At 39.4% G+C, this 24,068-nt stretch overlaps 1 protein-coding gene across 1 annotated transcript in view; it reads right to left on the bottom strand.

The window, feature by feature from the left end:
- The window catches only part of MAP3K5 (mitogen-activated protein kinase kinase kinase 5), a 311,649-nt gene that overhangs the window by 184,797 nt on the left and 102,784 nt on the right, over nt 1-24,068 (bottom strand). The window contains exon 4 of the mRNA XM_006834631.1: nt 4,937-4,960. Within this exon, the coding sequence (XP_006834694.1) occupies nt 4,937-4,960 (24 nt within the window). The remainder of the gene's footprint in view (nt 1-4,936; nt 4,961-24,068) is intronic.

Raw genomic sequence — 24,068 nt, 5'->3', positions numbered from 1 at the left:
TCTATCATGCGTTCTCCAGAATCATTTCTATCACCAAGGCCATATTTTCCAACTACTGATCCTTCCTCTTTGCTCCCAACCTTTGCATTCCAATCACCAATAATGAGCAATACATCTTGATTGCATGTTTGATCGATTTCAGATTGAAGAAATTGGTAGTATTCTTCTATTTCATCCTCACTGGCTTTAGTGGTTGGGGTGTAAATTTGAATAATAGTGGTATTAACTAGGCTTCCCTCTAGGTGCATGGATACTATCCTTTCACGGACAGCGTTGTACCCCATGACTGATCTGGATATGTTCTTTTTGACGATGAATGCAACAGTAGTATTCCTCTTCAATTTGTCATTCCCGGCATAGTAAATCATGTGGTTGTCAAAATAAAAATGGCCAATACCTGTCTATTTCAGCTCACTAATGCCAAAGATATCGATGTTTATGTGTTCCATTTCATTTTTGACAACTTCCAATTTTCTCATATTCATACTTCGTACATTCCATGTTCTGATTTTCAATGGATGTTTACAGCTGTTTCTCTTCATTTTGAGTTGTGCCCCATCAGTAAATGAAGGTCCCACGGGCTCTTCTCCCACGAGCTTTCCTCCATTCGTGTCATCACAGACAACTCTACTTTGAGGAGGAGGCAGCTCTTCCCGAGTCGCATTTTGAGTGCCTTCCAACCTGAGGGGCTCATTTTCCGGCACTATATCTGACAGGTGTTCTCTGCTATTCATAAGGTTTTCAGTGACTAAATATTCGGAAATAGTTCATCACTCTTTCTTCCTAGTCTGTCTTTGTCTGGAAGCTCATCTGAAACTTGTCCACTATGAGTGACCCTGCTAGTATTTAAAATACCTGTGGCATAGCTTTCAGAATCACAACAACTCACAAGCCACCACAGTACAACAAACTGACAGATGAGTGGTGGACCTTCATCAAGTACTCTTGCATAAAACAATACCTGGAAGTCAGAAAGAGAGAAAATGAATATGTTCTGCTTCAAAATGTTATCAAGATCTTATAGCATATCTCCCCAATTTAAATCCTTTTATCCAAGTCTGTCTAAGCAGAAACATTGCTTTCCACAGTTTCTAGGTCTTAAATGATGAGTGGGTTATAAAAGAATCAAATGTTCCTGTTTTAGGTAAGCACTATAACTCAAAATTATATAACTCAAAGTTATAAATGAAAATTGTTTGAAGCTTCTAAGTCACAAAATTAGAATAGATGAAAAGCCAATAACCAGAGAAGTGCTATTCAAAGTGTTAGAGTATTACTCTTCCGCTGCTGGATAAAGTTATGTATCCTCAGAAGTCTTAACACCATGTGAATTTCCACTTTATAATACATGAAATATAACACATTATTATTGGAATACTGGGCACTGGGGAATTATGCATCTGTGTAAATCTAATTCTGGGAGAGAATGACTAGCAGATGTCTGGGTAAAGCGAAAAAAGAGCCATGCCAGAAAATAGAGAAACAACAGATTCCGGAAACGATCTTCTTCAAACCCCTGGTATAAGGTCTCAGAGTCCTTGTGGAAAATACCCAAGCTTTCCTAAATTCCTCACCTCACCGCACTTTTAGGAGTCTCTTTCATATGCTCCTAAATTCAACAGAATTTTTCCCCTGCTTCCAGTCATTATCAGTTGCTGTTACGTCAATTCTGACTCATGTAAATATCATGTGTGTCAGAATAGTACACAGCGTTTTCAATGGTGGATAATTTTAACAGTAGCTCAATCGCCAGGCCTTTCTACTGAGGAGCCTCTGGGTAGACTTGAACCTCCAAATTTTTGTTTAGCAGCCAAGCACATTAATCATTTGCACCACCCAAGAACTAAAATTATTACGGAAGATAAGAAAGGAAGGGCGATAAGCTACAGGGAAAACATGGACCTAACTAGGTCTAAGCTAAAAAAGAGAGCCCAGCACACAGTGAGTAGAAAGGGTGGTGTGTTTTTTTTAGAAAAGCACTGACTGCTGAAAAAAGCACTTTTTCAAACTGAAGACAATTAATAATATGGAAACATTCATCTCCCAAGTTGGCCAACATATAACTTAGAAATATTATTGATGCAAGCTTTCTGTTTGCACAGTGCTATGGGTTGGAACCGACTCCACAGCACATAACAACAGCAACAACTGAAATCAGAGTTTGAAATAACCAAAGTAAAACGCCAAACCAATGAAAACCAACTGCCAGGTGATCAACAGCAGATACTCACCAGGTGCTGCAACTGTCTTTTATTAATAAGGTGCTGATTCTAAAATATTTCAATGTGATTACTGAAATAAAAAGACCACTTTTCCTTAAATTTCAAAGCAATAAAATTGTGCTCATAAAATAATCTCTCTGGCCCATGTTTTGTTATAGAAACCCATAGTTCAAAATCCAGGCTTCGCTGTATATAATAATAATAATATACAGCGAAGCCTGGATTTTGAACTATGGGTTTAATAATAATAACAATGCTGAATCTGTTTTTCAATTTCTAAAAACCACATAAAAGTTTTAAAAACTGAATTTGGTTTGGAAATGGAACACAAACTGAGTTTCTGGGAGAACTATTCTCAGCAATCCATCATATTTAAATAAATGCTCAAATATTCAAACTTTTTGTAAGGACATTGGCAGTTTTCTCAACTAAATGGCTACTATGTTCACAATGTGTAATATTTGGTCCTTGTAGCAATCTATTTCCCCACATGTCAAAACTACCCCTGGGCATGACGGTCTCCTTCCTGTTAATTCAGGTCTCAGGTAAATGCTACCAAGACTATTAGCAGTAGAGTCAGTTCAGACTCACCGTGACCTTGAGTGTGTGTCAGAGTAGGACTGTGCACCAGAGGATTTTCAAAGGCTGATTTTTCAGAAGTAGATTGCCAGGTCTTTCTTCGAAGGCATTTCTTGGTGGATGTGAATCTCCAACCTTTCAGTTAGCAGCCAAGTGTGTTAAAAGCATTTAAACTTCCCAGGAACATCCCATCTAAATGTTTCTGTGACCACCAGTAGAATGGGCATACATGCTGTAGCACATCACCCTGTAGCTTTCTTATTTGCTCATTTGTCTACTGACCTTCTCCCCCAACTAGAATGTGGCTCACTTGCTAACTCATGGAACAATTATAAACATCCAAATCAAGCGGAACTGGATGTCTCCACTGGCACGGAGCCCAAAGCCTGACAAAGAGGCCATGTTTAACCAATATTTGCTAATAAAATCTGTTATCCTGAACTGCAGCATGGAGTAACTGTTGCTCATTTCCTGTTGAGATGTGAAGGATATGTGTTTATAATGGCAACATTACTTAGGCTACAATGAGTCTCTCTCCTGGTGAAATCTTCACTTTGGACCCAAGGTTAAACTAGCCATTGTGTTTTCAGTCTCATTGTCTTAAAATCAATCATGTGCAGATCTTGATGTAGTATATTACTTTCACACTGTTGGAGATAAACATGCTTTAAGGTTTTAAAATACTGACTGACTTTATAAAATGAAAAGTAAAGCCATTGGTTTAATGAGACTGTTTCACTGTATACTACTATCTTTTTCTTCATGCAGTATTTAAAAAATATATTTTTATTTCTTGCATTTTACCCTCTGTTTAAATTCTGTATGAGGGAAACAAATTCTGTAGATATCAAAGGTCAGCAAGATTATGTAATATTGTAAATCTCTCTCTCCCTCTCTTTCTATACATATGCACACATACGTGTGTGTGGAAACTGCTTTCCTGTCACTTTTTATTCCACAAAACTGTAGATAGTATGTGGATTTCCCCCAAAGAACTGCAAGGTCGTAGGTTCAAGCTCACCAGCTGCTCCTTCGCAATCCTATACAGGGTCACTATGGGTCAGAACCAAATCGATGACACTTAACAACAACAACATTTATAGATATATATCCATGGCACATAACCCACACCATATATATATATATATGGAGCTCTGGTAGCATAGTGGTTACAAGTCGGGCTGCTAACCTCAAGGTCATCAGTTTGAAACTACTAGCCATTCCTCAGGAGAAAGACAAGGCTCCCTCGGAAACCCTGTACAGGGTCGCTATGGGTCGGAACCGACTCGACGGCACTTAACAACAACAACAACAACAAATACTTATAGCCTCAGAAACCGTATACAGGATTGCTATGAGTCGGAACCAATACCATCACCACCACTACCACCACATACGGAGTCCATATGGAGTCCTGGTGTGGTGGTTTGAGTTAATGCGCTGGACTGCAAAGTTGGTTTGAACCACAAGGTCAATAGTTCAGGCTTACCAGTTGCTCCTTGGAAATCCTCCACAGGGTCGCTATGGGTTGAAATCAACTTGACGGCACTTAACAACAATATATATAAATATATATAAAACAAGGAATAGTGTTAACTTCCATTATTACGTTGTTGTTGTTATGTGATCGAGTCGGGTCTGACCCATAGCGACCCTGTATAGGGTTTCCATTATTATAAATGTCACTAAAATTGAGTATCTAGATAAAACAACCATATATATATATAGATATATAGATATATATAGATATATAGATATATATCTATATATATATATAGAGAGAGAGAGCGCTCTGCTAACCTCAAGGTTGGCAGTTCAAAACCACCAGCTGTTCCGTGCGAGAAAGATGAGGCTTTCTGCTTCCGTAAAGATTTGCAGCCTCAGAAACCCTGTGCAGGGTCACTATGAGTTGGAACCAACTCCATGATGCTTACCACCAACAACAAATATATAGATAGATGATAGATAGATAGATAGATAGATAGATAGATAGATAGATATATTAATATGTCATAAAACTAAACAGGAATAATAAAGACAAATTAATAATTTGCAAAGATGAAAAATACCAGACACTAGTTGATGTAAAAGATAGACAAAAAAAGTTTCTGAAAGGTGTTAAGTAAAATACTCACAGTATTCTTTTGGCAAATGAGTTCCTGAAAAATAGAAAGAGAAAAAACAAAAGTAAAGAAAAAGTCAATTTAAAAAAGTCAATTAAATAACATTTATCTAATTATTCTATGTGGGAAATTTTTATTAGCAATTTTATTAGTTAACACATGATACCACCAGGGCTTCTTAACAGTTTAATTAGCAATTAGAAATTTTAGAGCATTCCTGCATCTGAGAAGTTTATAATCTGACAAGAAAATACACAAATATGGTCTGTGATTTAAGGAAAAGAGCATAAGCATCCCAAATCTAAATAATCTAAATTTCATTTCTGCCAAATATTTATGCTGCAGAATTACCCGATCAGCAATGATACCTTTGGGGAAAGATTTAAACTAGTTTTCTTTCTCTAAGCTTTGCCACTCTCACACTCTGGGAGAGGAATAATCAGTCTGCTGTATTCTATATGGCTGGAAATGAAAGGTGGTGGCCATTTATCAGAGTGGGTAAATCCACACATAGATCTTAAGAGCATCTGGCCACAAATAGTTATGAGTATAATTTACAGAGTAGTTATAGATTGGGGGCAATAAATGAGACTATGAAAAGAACGTAGCCATGCAGTGTCTGGCACATAGGAACAAAAAGACCAGGTGCCTTTGAGTCAACCCCAACTCACGGGAACTCCATGTGTGTCAGACTAGAACTGTGCTCCACAGGACTTTCCACAACTGACTTCTCAGAAGCAGATCACTAGGCACCTCTTCAGGAACTGGAACCTCTAACCTTCGGATTAGCAGTCAAGTAAGCTGTTTACACCACCCGGGAACTCAGGCACATAAAAGGCTCTCTCTAAGAGGTACCTGTCATTACTTCCATTCCTAGAGGTTACAATGAAAAGTAGCCTACAGGAGACAATCTAGAAACACTAGAAGTATAAAAGCCTCACTGAGGTTGGAAAATCATGATTTAGAAAGGAAAAAACAGGTCAGCATCTCAGAAGAGATGGCATGTATGTTGTCATGGAAACAGGAAGCAGAAGGCATTTGTGGAGTCTTAAGGGTGGGTCCTTCTGGCTAAGAAGAGAGTCAGATTTGGTAAGGTAAGAAAGTAGTGAGGCAAGTTCCAGCCTGGGACTGGGACTGGACATAATTAGCAGAGCCAGCAAAGGGAAACCAGTGAGGGCTTTGGCTTAGAGCAGTGATGTATGAATTTTGAATGTTTAATGAAAACAGAGAAGTAGGCAAAACTTTATAGAGGAAAGAACTGTGCTCAGTAATTTTGACAGCCATGTAAAATACTAAACAATGCCCATTAAAACCATCAATCTTGTTGACAAAAGACATATACCTACTTACAAAGCAGCACCAACAAACAAGATGCACCTGCTTGATAGTGAAAGTCAAAAGAACAGCGACACCAACAGCAGGGGCTATGGTTCTCAGAAAAACAAAATGTTAGTCTAGATGGGAGTTCTGGTGTGGCATTGTGAGATAAGCACTGGCCTGCTAACTGAAAGGTTGGTGGTTCAAACCCACTAGCTGCTCCTTGGAAACCCTACGCAGGGACACTATTAATGGGAACTGACTCGATGGCACTTAACAACAACAGTAGATTAAGGGCATCTAGGAGATCAGCAGAGAGAGTGGAACTCAAGATGAGCCATGGGAGACAGAAACAGCTTCTAATGGTAAAGCCAGGAGGTGAGGTTTGAGGGTGAAGAACTAGGGAAAGCAATGGCCTATCTGTTGTTGTTGTGTGCTGTTGAGTCAGTTCTGATTCGTAACCACCCTGTATAGGGTATCCAAGGATATGATGGGTTTGAACTGCCAACCTTATTGTTAGCAGTCCAGTGCTTATCCTACAAAGGTATACCAGGACCACTGAAGGTACAGTACACATTATCACATGAAGAATCAGCGAAAAAGAAGACGATTCCCATGACATGGTTTGGCACAGTGGAAGCAGCAAAGGATTGAAGTTTAACAACGTTCATGAGGATGGGTTAGGACTGGCAGTGTTTTGTTCTGTTGTGCATAGGGTCACTATGAATTGGAAACAACTTGATGGCACCTAAAAATAACAACAAAACTTATCACACAGTAGCTGAAACAATGGGTTCTAACATAAGAATGACAATAAAGATGGCACAGGACTAGGTAGTATTTCAGTCTGTAGTACATTGGGCCACTATCAGAACCAACTCTGGCACCTAATAATGACAACAAACATGATCACTGGGGACTAAAGAAGACAGGTCACTTGTTTAGAAGAGAGGATCAAAGAAGTATTTAATTTGTACCAAAGTTACTGAGAAGGTTAGTGGGGAAAAAAGGAAGACCCTCAACCAGATGGACTGACAATGGCTCAGCCATGGAACTGACTGAGATGGTGTTTGGACTTGAGAGCAGTTTCGTTCTGTTACACTAGGGTCACTACAAGGTGTATCTAGATGGCAACTAACAAAAACAACAAACTCCCTGAAGGAAGAAAAGGGAGGAACTGCTGTATTTGTAGCTATATACATAATTTCACATAACAACAGGGAAACTTCTCAGATAATGTACTATAAATGAAAAGATAAAATCAGCATAAATTCCAGTGCAGCATTACCCAAGTTTTTGGTCAATACATCCCTTGACTATACCAGAAACATACAAAAAAACCATGCCTTGACTATACCAAACACACACACACACACACACACACACACAAAGCCTAGAGTCATTTTTGCACCTGTGTTGTTCAGGGTCAGAGGTAAAAACAGATCCTCCCCTTAAACAGAAGCAACTATCAATCAGAATGTCCTGTACCAAAAAATCAGGTTAAATTGTACCAAAGCTGAAAGTAGTTGGAAAAGAAATTCCAGAGTCTCTTCTCCTCTATTAATTTGTTTCACATTAAAATAAATATATCTTGGTGGGAAGACTCTACGATAAGCAGACTGTTGTTGTTATTGGTTGTTATTGCTAAGTACAGTCGAATCAGTTCTGACTCACAGCAACCCTGTAACAGGGTTTCTGAGGAGCAGCTGGTGAGCTTGAACCGCTGACCCTGTGGTTCAAATCAACCTTGTACTCCAGTGCATTAACCCGCAGCGCCACAAGAGGACTCAGTTTCTACTCACAGCAAGCCCATGTGACAGCGCTGAATTGCCACAGGGTTTGCTGGCTGTAGCCTTTAAGGAAGCAGATGGCCAGATCTTTCTCCCACAGGGCTGCTGGGTGGATTCAACCCCCCAGCCTTTTGGTTAGCAGCTAAGGGTTTAACTGCTGAGTCATATAAAACATAAGTCATGGATTGAATGGTGTGTCCCCCTAATCTATGTGTCAGCTTGGCTGTTTGGCAGCTATGTGACAATGGAATGTGGCAGCTATGTAATGATGTGATCTGATGGTCACTCATTTGTAAAGGGCTTTGGGTAGAATCAGCTCACAGCTCTGATCAGATCTAAGGGGAGTTTCCCTAGGGTGTGGCCTGCATCACCTTTCATAAGAGATGAAAGGAGAAAGAATCCAGCATTGAGAGGGATCTATGACCACCAAGAACCATGAACAGGAAGTGGAGTATCCTTTTGATACAGGGTCCCTACTCTGTAAACCAGCTAGTGTCAGCAAGTCCTAATCGGTGCCGAGATATATGTAGATTTCCAAGAATACCTAGCCCACAGATGTTGAAGGGAGACAAGGAAGGACCTTCCCCAAGACCCAGGACACAGAGAGAGAAAGGCTTCTCCTAGCGTTGGCATCCTGATTAGGACCTGCAGCCTCCTAAACTGTGAGAAAGGAGCTCTGGTAGCATAGTGGTTACGAATCGGGCTGAGAACCGCAAAGTCAGCAGTTCGAAACTACCAGCTGCTCCACGAGAGAAAGATGAGGCTTTATGCTCCCATAAAAATGTACAGCCTCAGAAACCCTGTTCAGGATCACTATGGATCGGAACCAACTCGACGGCACTCAACAACAAACTGTGAGAGAATGCACTTCTGTTTGTTAAAGTCACGCAATGCGTTGTCTCTATTATAGAAGCACTAGATAAGTAAGACAACATGTCTTTCAATGGGGCTGGGATGTGACATTTTATACATAGAGCATTTAACACAACTTCTTAACACAAACTTCTCATTAAAATGTGATGTCATTAATTATAATTAGTATCTTTTTTGTCACCAGCTGTTTCTTTCTGCAATGCTTAATTGGACCCTATTATTCAACTGTAGGTATTTCTTTTTGAAAAAACAAAAACAAAACTGTCTTGTAAATAAACTTTGGTACAATATAACAAACTTTTGTACAGTAAATTACATTTTACCCATAAATTTCCATAGTAATTTCAAGTGTGCATTCTAAAAGGTCCCACCTAGCATGCTGGTCTCAAGTGCTACAAAGACCAACTTCCATATATATCAAGAAATAGGATTCAGCAAGCCTTGCTTAATAGGGGTGGGTGTCAGGAGGCTTTTAGACATACATTTCTGTGTGCAGAGGTAATCCCTCTTACTCCTTAAGGTGTACTAGTGTCTATAAACCAAGAAAAGAGTGATGTGGTGACATTTTCCATTCCCCTTTTGACAAAATGATAATAAGAGACTAAAGAGGGAAGAATTAGGAAGGAAAGCAAGGAAATAATTTATACAGTCCACAAATCGTCCCTTAGCAGGCATAATATTACTAGCTTACATAAAGACTGGATCCTTCAGTCTTGTGGCTTCAGGGATTCTACAGCTGGGATATCAACTCCTGCTAAATATATCATACAGCGTTTGTCAGTTCAACATTTTCAGAGAAAATCTTCATAAATGCTGTGTTTACATGTATTTCTTATTGTCCCTTCCTCATAGTATGTCTTTCTTTCTCCAATTTGAGATAGAATGTTTATAGCTCAGATGAAAGGTCATTTCTGAAGTAAACCAAACAAACAAGATAATCAGCTCTCTCGAGAAAAAATGGTTCCATGAAGTAATAACAAAAAGTGTATATGATGATGACAATGTTGAACCAGGGAGATTACAGAGTGCTTGGGTTTATGAATCAACAGTTGGTCATAAGTAAGCAAGAGACTTGAGGGAATGTTCAGAGGAAGTGCTGTTAAAAGAGGCAGGGCCAATATTTCTGGTTCACAAATTGTTACTTTTTTTAATAGATGAATTTTATTACATCAAAAATATCACTGATAGCCCTACAACGTTCAATAGACTCCTATGAACCTGGGAGGAGACCTGGTTGGCCAGCAATGTGGCAAGACCTGGGGGCTCTTGGGCCCAGAGTCAGTGACATAGCCACAGAGGACTAGTGTGGAAAGTGAAGCACTCAGCTGATAAGAGGAGAGGGCATATGCACAAGAACACCCACACTTGCAGATAATACCCACTTGACCTGGCTTCAGTGACTGGATGATGAGAGCTCAAGTAGAAGAAGACAGAAGAGGAAAAAAAGAGTAATCTGATACAATTTGATGAACTTGACCTACACCTATGGATCCAGTAGCTCAAAAGAGGGAACAAATCTTTACAACAAGGATCATTCCCACCCCCTCCATACACAGAGTAGACAGGGATGGGCAACCTGGACTTTGGCTACCCAAAATGGGTGGGCTACAAAGGCAAGAAGTGACTGGCTTACAAGCTTTCAAGAGGGAACCTAGACCCAGAGGGCATGAAGGAAGGTAGAATCTCCACTGAGTAGTATCCAATCTGTCTAGGCGGGACTGATGAAATGAAATGCAGATAAGTCTCTTGTGATACAATAGTGAATAATTGTTACCAGGACTGATTGTGAGGGTTGAAAATGTAAAGGTAGACGTTTTGTAGCAAGAAGGGGAGTGATTAACTTTTTAGTCTAGGAGCGGAGGTCACTGGGACCATCAAGGGAGAAGAGCGGAGAGGGGGACCCTACCCAGAGAAGCAGTGATGACTAAGATGGAGGCAGAGACGATGAAGTGGAGCAATGGAGCAACTGGGGACTTTAGACCCAGAGTGGAAATCCAGTGCAGCAACTTTGATCTCGTTCTGCACAGCGCCTTGATCTCGTCTGTGCAGTACAAACTGCAGTCAGCTCCTTTCGAATACTCCATCTCTTCTTCTTTTTTTTTTTTCAAGGACACCATGTTCTACATTGATGAGGTTGAAGTCCCTCCACAATAATGGCATTCCCTTCACAGTGATGTTGACATGTTCTGGAATGTGACCATTTGGCTGCTGAAAATGGTCTCCATTTTCGTAGTAGATGCAGCAAAGGCTTGCTGGATTACTTTACAGGATCCTAGTTTCAAAGGATTTTTTTTTTTCCTAACATTTACTGAATGTGTACTTTGTACCACTGACTAAAGTAGGTACTATCTAAAGCTCTGAGAAGAATCCAGTAAAAATTCAAACTTAAAGAATTATGAAACTTCCCAAAATAGAAATTTTCATTTCATGTACAATTAAAGTCAAAACGGAATTAATCTGAGTCATTTACCTTGATAAAGAAGGTACAACTTTAAGAAAAGCAAGCAGCGGTGTAAGGACAAAAAAAAAAAAAAGAGAGAGAGAGAGAGAAGTATGACTTCGGATTTGGAATATATTCACCAATCATAGTAAGAATTAAATGTGAGTTTGAGTTATTTATAACAAAAATTACCTTAATGTCCTTACTAACTTAACAGAAACTGGTTGTTGTTGTAAACTGGTAGATACTATAAAATTTACAACATGGACGCGACTGCTCTTTTGAGAAGTACAACGAAGACAACAAAAGTCCAGGAAGAACTGGGGAGTTCTCTTCAAATCTCAGGAAGCAAGTGGAAATTGGAATTGAAAGAAATCTTATCATGATTTAAAGCCAGAAGATTGCCATTGTTTATACTACATGAAGAACCAAGACAAGTCTGCAGCGAAAAGACTAAAATAAGGAAAATGGAAGCAAATTGAAACATTGTTGTTGTTGTCAGGTGCCATCGAGTCAGAACCGACTCATAGCGACCCCATGCACAGCAGAACGAAACAATGTCCGATCCTGGGCCAACCTCACTACCACTGCCACACTTGAGTCCATCAATGATGCCACCTGGCCTATCCATCTCATTAGGGGTCTTCCTCTTTTTCTCTGACCCTCCACCTTACCCAGCATGACATCCTTCTCCAGCGACTGTTTCCTCCGGAAAATATGTCCAAAGTATGAGAGACGAAGCTTAGCCATCTTGGCCTCCAAGGAGCACTATGGCTGGGCCTCCAAGGAGCACTATGGCTGCACTTCTTCCAAAACAGATCTATTGGTTCTTTTGGCAGTCCATGGCACTTTCAGTATTCTCCTCCAACACCACAACTCAAAGGCATCAATTCTTCTACGATCTTCCTTATTCACTGTCCAGCTTTCGCACCCATATGAGGCTATTGAAAACACCATGGCCTGGGTCAGGCGCACCTTAGTCCTCAAGTTGACATCTCTGCTCTTCAATATTTTAAAAAGTTCCTGTGCAGCAGATTTGCCCAATGCAATACGTCGTCTGATTTCTTGACTGCTGCTTCCTCGAGTGGTGATAGTTGATCCAAGAAGAATGAAGTCCTTGACAATTTCAATCTTTTTTCCATTGATAAGAATGTTGTTTATTGGTCCAGTGGTGAGGATTTTTGTTTTCTTGACATTGAGAAATTGAAACATAGTGTGGTGATAAAGTAAGAACTTCCTATGTATTATGTCTGAATCTCCAGGGTCTATAATTCCTGGTGTATGGCAGGATCTAAAACCAAGTTCAAAGAGAAAAAGTAACACACTCATGGACTTGGAGTCTGGATCTGAGTAGCTCTGGAGCCAGACACTTCATGAGTTATATCTCATTTGTCATTACTTTCTGCACTGCCACACTGTTTTGCATGTTTCTGCACAGTACCTGCTATTTGGAGAGATATGAACCTTTTAGAGAACATTCATTGTAAAACAAATTTACTACACTGTTAATCCAAAATATTGTGCTTTAAAAAATTGCTGAAAAATCCCTTGAATTTTTAAACTATTAAAAAACAAAAAAGTATAACCATTTGCTTCAAGTGGTTATGTGTGAATACCACAGAAACAAATTTCATATCCAATTGGATACTGATAAGTTACAACATAAGCTTTTGCTAGGATCCTTGAAGCAGCAATTAAGAAATCAAACAACGTACTGCATTAGTCAAAATCTGCTGCACAAAACCTTATTAAAGTGTCCAAGAGCAAAGATGTCAATTTGAGGACTACAGTGCACCTGACGGTGCCACAGTATTTTAAATCTTCTGAATATTCATATAAAAGTTGGAAGTGAAAAAGGAAGACATTAAAAGAAGTGATGCATTTGAAATACAGTATTGAGGAAAAATATTGAAAATACCATGGACTGTCAGAAGAACAATAATCTCTCTTGGAAGAAGTACACTCAGAATGTTCTTTAGAAGCAAGGATGGTGAGACTTTGCCTCACGTTTTTGGATATGGTATCAAGAAGGATATCATCAAGAGTAAGATTGCCCAATGAGATGGACTGACACAGTGGCGGTAACAATGGGTTGCTACATAACAACAATTATGATGATGATGGTATGGGACCATCTGTCGGTATGAGACCATTCTGTTGTCAATAATACCACGATGAGTTGGAACCAACTCGACAGCATCTAACAACAACACAATAAGCTATAATGGGGAATAGGTCTCTCTGTACTTCTAGATGCAAGATCATGGGCCTAGGTACCATAAAACTTGTTGTAGTTAGGTACCATTGAGTTGTTGTTGTTAGGTGCCATCGAGTCAGCTAGGCACCCACAAATAGTGACCTTATGCACAACAGAACAAAACACTGCCATACCCTGTGTTAATCCCACAATCATTGCCACACTTGAACCCAGTACTGCTGTCACTGTTCCAATCCAGCTCATTGGGGGTCTTCCTCTGATTCGCTAATCCTCCACTTTACTAAGTATGATGTCGTTCTTCAGAGAAGGTTCCCTCCTGATAATATGTGAGAAATATGAGAGACGAAATCTGGCCGTTCTGGCTTCCAAGGAGCAGTCTGGCTGTACTTCTTCCAACACAAACTTCTATGTTCTTCTGGAGTTCACAGTACTTTTAATATTCTCCTCCAATACTATATCTCAAATGTATCAATTATTCTAAGGTCTTCGCTATTCATTGTCCAACTTTCACATGCATATGAGGCTCTTAAAATACCATGACTTGGGTCAGGTGCACCTTAGTCCTCAAACTGACATCTTTGTTCTTGAACACTTTAAAGAAGTCTTGTGCAGCAGATTTGTCTAATGCAATATGTTGTTTGATTTCTTGACTGCTGCTTTCATGAGTGTTGATGGTTGATCCAAGCAAAATAAAGTCTTTGACAACTTCATCTTTATTCCATTTATCTAGATGTTATTTATTGGTCTAGTGGTGAGGATTTTTTTTCTTTATATTGAGAAACAACCCATACCAAAGGCTGTAGTCTTTAATCTTCATGAGTAAGTATTTTAAGTCTTTATCTCTTTCCAAAAACAAGGTTGTATCATCTGCATATTGCAGATTGTTAATGTGTCTTCTTCCTTCAATCCTTACGTCATGTTCTTCTCAGATAATCCAGCTTCTCAGATTATGTGCTCATCATACAGATTGAATAAGTATGGTGAAATAATATAACCCTTGTGCACACATTTCCTAATTTAAAACCATTTAGGGTCCCCTTGTTCTGTTCGAACTACTGCCTCTTGAACTATGTACAAGTTCCTCATGAGCACAAGTAAGTGTTCTTGACTACTCATTATCCAGAATGTTGTCCATAGCTTGTGATGATCCACACAATTGGAAGCCTTTGTATAGTCAATAAAGCACAGGTAAACATCTTTCTGGTATCCCCTGCTTTCAACCACAATCCATCTGATGCCAGCAATGATGTTGTTGTTGTTGTGAAGTGCTGTAGAGTTGATTCCGACCCATAGCGATCCTGTATAGGGTTTCCATGGAGCAGCTGGTGAGCTTGAACCACTGACCTTGCAGTTCAAAGGACTTTGCAGACTGATGCATTAGCCCACAGCGCCACACCAGGACTCCGCCAGCAATGATATACGCCCTCATTCCATGTCCCCATCTGAATCTGGTCTGAACCTCTGGTAGCTCCCTGTCAATGTACTGCTGCAGCCATTTTTAATTATCTTTTGAAAAATTTTACTTGTCCAAATATTGCCCCAAGATTTCCACATTTCATTGGGTCACCTCACTTTGGAATATGGCTCTCTTCCAGTCAGTTGGCCAGGTAGCTGTTTTCCAAATTTATTCGTGTAGATGAGTGCAATAAACCATGCTGCATCAGTTTACTGAAATTTTTGAATTTGTATTCAATCAATTCCTGGAGCCTTTGTTCTTTGCCAGTGCCTTCAGTGCACCTTGGAATTCTTCCTTCAGTAGCATTGACTCTTGTTCTTATGCTACCTCTTGAAATGGTTGAACATAGACCATTAATTTTTTTTGGCATAAAGACTCAGTGTATTCCTTCTATCTTCTTTTGATACTGTTTCATCACTCAATATTTTGCCCATGTTGTTGTTGTTGTTGTTAAGTGCTGTTGAGTCAGTTCCGAGCAACAGTAACCTTGTATAGGGTTTCCAAGGAGCAGCTGGTGAGCTTGAACCGCCAACCTTGCAGTGCAAACGACTTTACAGTCTGACACATTAACCCACAATGCCACACCAGGATGTTGTTCTTGTTGTTAGGTGCCATCGAGTTAGTACTGACTCATAGCGACCCTATGCACAGCGGAACAAAACACTGCCCAAACCTGGGCTGACCTCACTATTGTTGCCACGCTTGAGTCCATCGATGCTGCCACTTGACCAATCCATCTCATTGGGGGTCTTCCTCTTTTTCTCTGACGCTCCACCCTACCAAACATGATATACTTCTCCAGCGAATGGTCCCCTCCTGACATATGTCCAAAGTATGAGAGATGAGGTTTGGCCATCTTGGCCTCCAAGAGCACTCTGGCGGCATTTCTTCCAGCATGGATCTGTTTTTTCTTTTGGTAGCCCATGGCACTTTCAATAATCTCCTCCAACACCATAACTCAAAGCATCAATTCTTCTATAGTCTTCCTTATTTACTGTCCAGCTTTCGCATGCATATGAGGTTATTGAAAATACCATGACTTGGATAAGGCGCACCTTCGTTTTCAAGCTGACATCTTTGCTCTTCAACACTATAAAAAGGTCTTGTGCAGCAGATTCGCCTAATGTAATAGGTTGTTTGATTTCTTGACTGCTGCTTCTGTGAGTGTTGATAGTTGATCCAAGAAGACGGAAGTCCTTGACAACTTCAATCTTTTCTCCATTGATAAGAATGTTGTTTATTGGTCCAGTGGTGAGGATTTTTGTTTTCTTGACATTGAGATGCTCCATACCAAAGGCTGTGATCTTTGATCTTCATCAGTAAATGTTTTAAGTCCTCTTCACTTTCAGCAAGCAAGGTTGTATCATCTGCATATTGCAGGTTGTTAATGAGTCTTCCTCCAATCCTCATGCCACATTTTTCTTCAAAGAACACAGCTTCTGGGAATATTTGCTCAGCATACAGGTTGAATAAGTATGGTGAAAGAATACAACTTTGTCGTACACCTTTTTTAATCTTAAACCATTCAGTGTTCCCATGTTGTGTTCGAACAACTGCTTGTTGGTCTAGGTACAGATTCCTCATGAGCACAATTAAGCATTCCAGAATACTCATACTTGGCAATGTTGTCCATAGCTTGTAATGATCCATGCAATCGAAAGCCTTTGCGCAGTCAATAAAGCTTTCAGCCAAGATCCATTGAACATCAACAATGATAACCCTTGTTCTACGGTCTCTTCTGAATCCGGCTTGAACCTCTACAAGTTCTCTGTCAGTGTATGCTTGCAGCCATTTCTGTATTACCTTTAGTAACACTTTATTCTCATGGGATATCAAAGAGATTGTCCAATAATTTCTACATTTCGTTGGGTCACCTCTCTTTGGAATGGGCACAAATATGGATCTCTTCCAATCAGTCGGCCAGACAGCTGTCTTCCAAATTTCTGGGCAGAGATGAGTGAGTGCCTCCTGTGCCACCTCACTTTCTTGAAAGATTTCAGTTTTTATTCCATCAGTTCCTGGTGCCTTATTCTTTGCCAATTCCTTCAATGCACCTTGGACTTCCTCCTTCAGTATCATTGGCTCTTGATCACATGCTACCTCTTGAAACAGTTGAACATTAACCGTTTCCTTTTGGTACAGTGACTCTGTGTATTCCTTCCATCTTTTCTTGATCCTTTCTGCATCATTCAATAATTTACCCAGTGCATCTTTCAATTACGAAAGTCGAGGCTTGAAGTTTTTCTTCCATTCCCCAGCTGAAAAATGCTGAGCGTGTTCTTCATTTTGGTTTTCTGACTCCAGATCTTTGCACATTTTGTTGTAATATTTGGCTTTATCTTCTCGAACTGATCTTTGAAATTTTCTGTTCAGCTCTTGTACCTCCTCATTTCTTCTACTTGCTTTAGCATCTCTACACTGGAGAACAAGTTTCAGTGTCTCTTCTGACATCCATTTTGACCTTTTCCTTCTTTCCTGTCTTCTTAATGACTTTTTGCTTTCTTCATGTATGATGTTCTTGATGTCATTCCACAACTCTTCTGGTCTCCAGTCTTTAGTGTTTAATGTATCAAATCTGTTCTTCAAATGATCCCTAAATTCAAGTAGGATATATTCAAGGTCATACTTTGGCTCTTGTGGACTTGTTTTCATTTTCTTCAGCTTCAGTTTGAATTTGCATATGAGCAATTGATGGTCTGTTCCACTGATGATATGGCGATTTTCCATCTTCTCTTTCTGCAGATGTAGTCAATTTGATTTCTATGTATTGCATCTGGTAAGGTCCATGTGTATAGTTGTCTCTTATGCTGTCTAAAGAAGGTATTTGCAATGAATTCTATCATGCGTTCTCCAGCATCATTTCTATCACCAAGTCCATATTTTCCAACTATTGATCCTTCCTCTTTGCTCCCAACCTTTGCATTCCAATCACCAGTAATGATCAATACATCTTGATTGCATGTTTGATCAATTTCAGGTTAAAGAAGTTGGTAGAATTCTTATATTTCATCCTCACTGGCTTTAGTGGTTGGTGCATAAATTTGAATAATAGTGGCATTAACTGGGCTTCCCTGTAGGTGCATGGATATTATCTAATCACAGACAGCGTTTTACCTCATGACTGATCTGGATATGTTCTTTTTGACAATGAATGAAACACCATTCCTCTTCAATTTGTTATTTCTGGCATAGTAAACCATGTGGTCATCAGATTCAAAATGGCCAATACCAGTCCATTTCAGCTCATTAATGCCTCAGATATCGATGTTTATGTGTTCCATTTCATTTTTGACAACTTACAATTTTCCCAGATTCATACTTCGTACATTCCATGTTCTGAGTTTCCATTAATGTTTACAGCTGTTTCTCTTCATTTTGAGATGTGCCCCATCAGCAAATTAAGTTCCCACGGGCTTTTCTCCCACGGGCTTTACTCCATTCACGTCATCCCTGTCAACTGAGGGGCTCATTTTCTGCCACTATATCTGACAGTATTTCTCTGCTATTCATAAGGTTTTCAGTGACTAAATATTCAGAAGTAGTCTGTCACTCCTTCTTCCTAGTCTGTCTTCATATGAAAGCTCATCTGAAACCTGTCCACCATGGGTGACACTGCTGGTATTTACAATGCCGGTGGCATAGCTTTCAGAATCACAACTCACAAGCCACCACAGTATGACAAACTGATAGATGAGTGGTGGATAGAATCCTTCAATATAGCAAGTCAAGGCCTGACATTTTTCTTCATTTCTTTAAGCTTGAGAAATGCTGGGTGTGTTCTCCCTTTTCGTTTTGTAACTCCATGCCTTTGCACAGATGATTATAATATTTGACTTTGTCTTCTAGAGCTGCTCTTTGAAATTTTCTGTTCAGCTTTGTTACTTCCTCTTTTCTTCCATTTTCTTCAGCATGTCTACACTGGAGAACAGGTTTCAGAGTCTCTTCTTATATCCATTTTTGTCTTTTCTTTCTTTCTTGTCCTCTTAATGACCTTTTGTTTTCTTCCTGTATGATGGTCTTGATGTACTCCACAACTCTTTTAGTCTTCAGTCATTGGTGTCTAATGCATCAAATCTCTTGTTGCGATGATCTCTCAAGTCAAGTAGGACATGTTTGATGTCATTATTTTGGCTCTTTTGCACTTGTTTCAATTTTCTTCAGTTTCATGAGTAGATAGTCTGTTCCATAGCCTGCCCATGGTATTGTTTTCGCTGATGATAAACAGCTCTTTCCACAGATGTAGTCAATTTGATTTCTCTGTATTCCATTTGGTGAGGTCCATGTGTATAGTCCTGTTATATGTTGTTCAAAAATGGGTTTTGCAAAGAACAACTCACTGGGGTCTTGCAAAATTCTATCATGTGACCTCTGACATCATTTCTATCAGTAAGGTCATAGTTTTCATCTACTGATCCTTCCTCTTGGTCTCCAACTGTTGCATTCCAATTGCCAATAATTATCAATCCATTTTCATTGTGTGTTTGATCAAGTTCAGCCTGAAGAAGTTGGTAGAATTCTTTCATTTCATAATTACTGACTTTAGTGTTTAGCGTGTAAATTTGAATAATAGTGGTATTAACTGATCTTTGTTGTAGCCATATGGATATTATCCTATCACAGATAGCATGATACATCAAGGTAGACCTTGAAATGTTCTTTTTGATGCTGAATGCAATGCCATTCCTCTTTAATTTGTCATTCTTAACATAGAAAACCATGTGGTTGTCAGTTTCAAAATTGCCGATACCAGTCCATTTCAGCGCACTAATTCCTAGGATATTGATGTTTATGTGTTCCATTTCATTTTGGACAACTTTCAGTTTTCCTAGATTCAAACTTCATACATTTCATGTTCTGATTATTAAAGGATATGTACAGGTTTTTCTCCTCATTTTGAGTTGTATCCCATCAGCAAAAGAAGGTCTCAAAAGCTTTACTCTATTCATTTCATCACGGTCAACTCTCCAGAGGAGGCAGTTCTTCCCCAGTATTTTTAGTGCCTTCCAATCTGAGGGGCTCATTTCCCAGCACTATTGTTGTTAAGTGCTGTTGAGTTGGTTCAGAACCACAGCAACCCTGTATTGGATTTCCAAAGAGCAGTTGGTGAGTATGATCCACTGACCTTGCAGTCCATTGCATTATCCCACAGCACCACTCCAGGACCCCAGCACTGTATCTGACAACATTCTGGTGCTCTTTATCATGTTTCAATATTCAATAACCTGGTGCTGACAGTGTTCTACTGCTAGTCATAAGGTTTCCAGTGACTAAAGATTTGGAAGTAGTCTGTCTCTGCTTCCTAATCTGTCTTAGTCTGGAAGCTCTGCTAAAATCTGTCCACCTTGGATGACTCTGCTGCTGTTTAAAATACTGGTGGCATAGCCTCCAAAATCATACCAACACCTAAGCTGCCACAGTACAAGAGGACAGATATGAAACTGCTATGCTGCTATTGCTAGTTCCCTTGTTGAGCATGCCCCAAACTCATCGAAACAGTAAGGTGAGACCAATTGTGATCCGTAGGTAGATTGCGAGACATTTCTTCCAAATCTGTGTAAGTCTGCAAGCTCCATGGAAATCTGTTGAGCCTCAGAGCAATATGTGAGCCTCCACCAGCAGAGACAGGGGAGGGGTGGCTGTACCAAGGGCCCATTGGCTGAGACCTGATCCTGGGTCTCCCACATACAAGGCGTGAGATCTACCACTGAATCACTACTGCTGTCAGGGCTTGAAGTACTTACAACAATGACTATTTCCTGCACCAAATCCTGACTTTTACCATACTAGGGGGCTTCCAAAACTTCATGGAAAAATGGAATTAGAGGTAAGGGAAGTTTTCATAACTGTTTAAAACCTCTTTGTATTTGTTACCAGAAATGGGTTAGAAAAGGATGCTGCATGTCAACACCATATCCAGGACAGATTAGAATTGTAATTCTCCTTAATCTCATTTTAAATTAAATGCAAGATTTTTGTTGTTAAGTGCCATCCAGTTGGTTCTGACTCATAGCAACCCTATATACGGCTTCTAGGCTTTAAATCTTTGTGGGAGCAGTAATTCTCATCTTTCTCATGTGGTTTGGTTGGCAGGCTCACACTGTGGACCCTGTTGTTTGAAGTTCAGTGCTCAGAGTCCAGGAAACAAAACCAAAAAACCTTGCCTTTTTAAAAAAGAAAATACCTAGTTTTCAATTTTAGAATAAATTACATAATGAGCTATTTTTTTTAAAAAAGTATCAGTTCACAATGTACATAGTAAATCACATAAGATGCTTCACATGTTGTCAAATTTGACAAAATGATTCTCATAGTATGTATTTGCTAATTCTCCTTTAAGACTTCAATGTCCTTGAAAGTAAAGGAGTCCTACTTCATGTACAGACCTTAAAGTTAAATAGAAGTCTCTGGTGGCACAAATGACTAAGCACTCAACTACTAACCAGAAGATTGGTGGTTTGAACCCATCCAGAGGTACCTCAGAAGAAAGACCTGGCCATTGGAATCCAAGAGGTTACAGCCTTGAAAACCCTACTCTATAGCACAGGAGGTCGCCATGAGATGGAATCAACTTGCCAGGAATGGATTACAGTTAAAGAATGACATGTTGCATGTATATATCATTTCTATTTTTTAAAAGGTATTTAAATAGATTTTATCATTTGACCCTCAGAAGTCTGAAGAGAACGAGCATGAGTCTTATGTTCACTTGGTAGGTAAAGAACTGGGGAGTTCAGTTCCGTACTCAATGGTCCATGATCAGGTAAAGACTCACACTCAGTCCTCCCGACTTCCACTCTAGCTCTCGTCCAATCATCGCACTATCAGTATTTTCATTTCAAAAGTTATTTAAAATGTCATGACATCAAAAAAAAAAAAGTGTCATGGCAGTTTTTCCAGTTTGAATTTTTTTTAATGTGAAGGAATATGAACATTTAAACCTAGTCCCTACTAATAAAAATCCCGGCAAGGCATTCTCACTTATGTCGCTCTTAGAGAACATGAGTAATTAATTGAGTTAATGTCAACAAGAACAGGACAGAAAAAATATTTTTGCTAAAAATCAGCAGAGAAGTTCAATTCATTTACTGATAGGCTTAGAGATTTATTCCTCTCTCACTTTAAATGCTAAAAATTGCTTATAGTTTCAGAAGTGCTAATCTCGTATTGTGTTACAAATGCTGGTTTGTTCACCTAAGATTCCATGCCAGTCAGATCCTAATCTAGAAAAAATACATGTGTCCAAAGCAGAATAAGGGTTTCAATTGTCACATATACATGTACTGTACTCAGTGAGACAATGAAGAAGCAAGCATACAGATAGACTGCCACATATAACAGTCAATTAAAGAAAACCTTATCTGTGATGTGTCTTTTCAAGTAGTGATGAAAGAGAAAAATGGAACTCAATTTCTTGAGCAAGTAAGAATCTAACATAATCACTACATTTAAACACAAGCTGAGTCATCACACACTGATGTGCAAGTCAATCTAGAAAGAAACAGGGAATAAAGTCTCTCTGAGTGTAGAATGAAAGATGAAATGCATCTTAGGTTTTCTAACCACAAGTAGGACATTAGGAAAAAGAAGCTAAAAATAATTGGGGATTCAAAAAGTCCAAAATATATGCAACTTATCCTGGTGGACACAATATATAATAACATAGAATACAGAGATCTTTTTAAAAAATGCAAACTGAAATATTTCAGGCATATAAAAATGAAGAAACACCCAACACTATGACCTAGCTTTAGAAATAAAATGTTAATATAATTGAAGACTCCTTCAGCCTTTCTAATTCTTTTCTTTCCAATTCTATTCTACTCTCATCTCCCTAAGAGACAACTATTCTGAATGTGTTGGTTTTGATTCCCACGTATACTTCAATTCTTATGCAACACAGATGTGCAGAAATCATTGTCTTATATAGGATTACATTTTGTATAAATGACATACTGTACACATGCTTGTTATTTTTTCCCCCTCAACATTGTTTTTGAGATGTTTCATATTGATATTATTAAGTGCCATCGAGTTGATTCTGACTCATAGCGACCTCTTACAGGGTTTCCGAGGAGCCGAGGAGCAGCAACCTCAAGGTCAGCAGTTCAAAACTACCAGTGGTTCTGAAGGAGAAAGATGAGGCTTTCAGGTCCTGTAAAGATTTACAGCCTTAGAAACCCTGTACAGCATTGCTATGAGTCAGAACTGACTCCACAGCACATAATGACCGACTATAATACTATAATCACTGCACTGTGAACCACAAGGTCCATGGTTCAAGCCCATCTGCTGTTCTGTGGGCAAAAGATGAGGCTTTTTGCTCCTGCAAAGATTTAAAGCCTTGAAAACCCAAAATAGGGTGGCTATGAGTTGGGAACGACTCAACAACACTTAATGACGACAACAACAAAATATGTCTTTAAGTGCTCACATTCCGAGATACTTGTTCATACTATTTGCTTTGAGAGAGGGGTATTTCAAATGAACTTAAGGGAAACATTCTTGATTATAATTCCGTCTTCTTTTTGTTGTTGTTAAGTGCCGTAGAGTCAGTTTCGACTCATAGTGACTCTGTATAGGGTTTCCAAGGAGCAGCTGGTGGGTTTGAACTGCTGGTCTTGTGGTTTGCATTCCAGTGCTTATCTTATAGCATCACACCAGAGGTCCTACAATTCCTATGCATCTGTAAAAACTGTGTGGGGCAGCGTCTGACCTCTTTACAAGAGGAAAGGAGAATAAAACTTGACATCAGCATAAGGTCTGTTGGCAGTCTGCTTCTGTAAAGATTACGTCCTTGGACAGAAACCCTATGGGCAGTTCTCCTTTATCCTATGGGGTTACCATGAGTCAGATTTGACTCAACAGCAATGGAGGGATTGGGTAAAACACTCATTTGATATGTTTAATATTGTCAAATGGCTCTTCACAGGGCAGTACCAACATACACTCCTACCAGCAGGTTCCCATTCTCCACTGCCTTGCTGTAAGCGGTTTCAGGGTTTTTAACTGCTGTCTCATAGTGTATAGTGGTATTTCACTTTGTTTTGTTT

This window comes from Chrysochloris asiatica, unplaced genomic scaffold, assembly GCF_000296735.1.
Source record: "Chrysochloris asiatica unplaced genomic scaffold, ChrAsi1.0 scaffold00013, whole genome shotgun sequence".
Classification (NCBI taxonomy): domain Eukaryota; kingdom Metazoa; phylum Chordata; class Mammalia; order Afrosoricida; family Chrysochloridae; genus Chrysochloris; species Chrysochloris asiatica.
The sequence above is the reverse complement of the archived record's forward strand: the minus strand, read 5'-3'. Positions and strand labels throughout refer to the sequence as shown.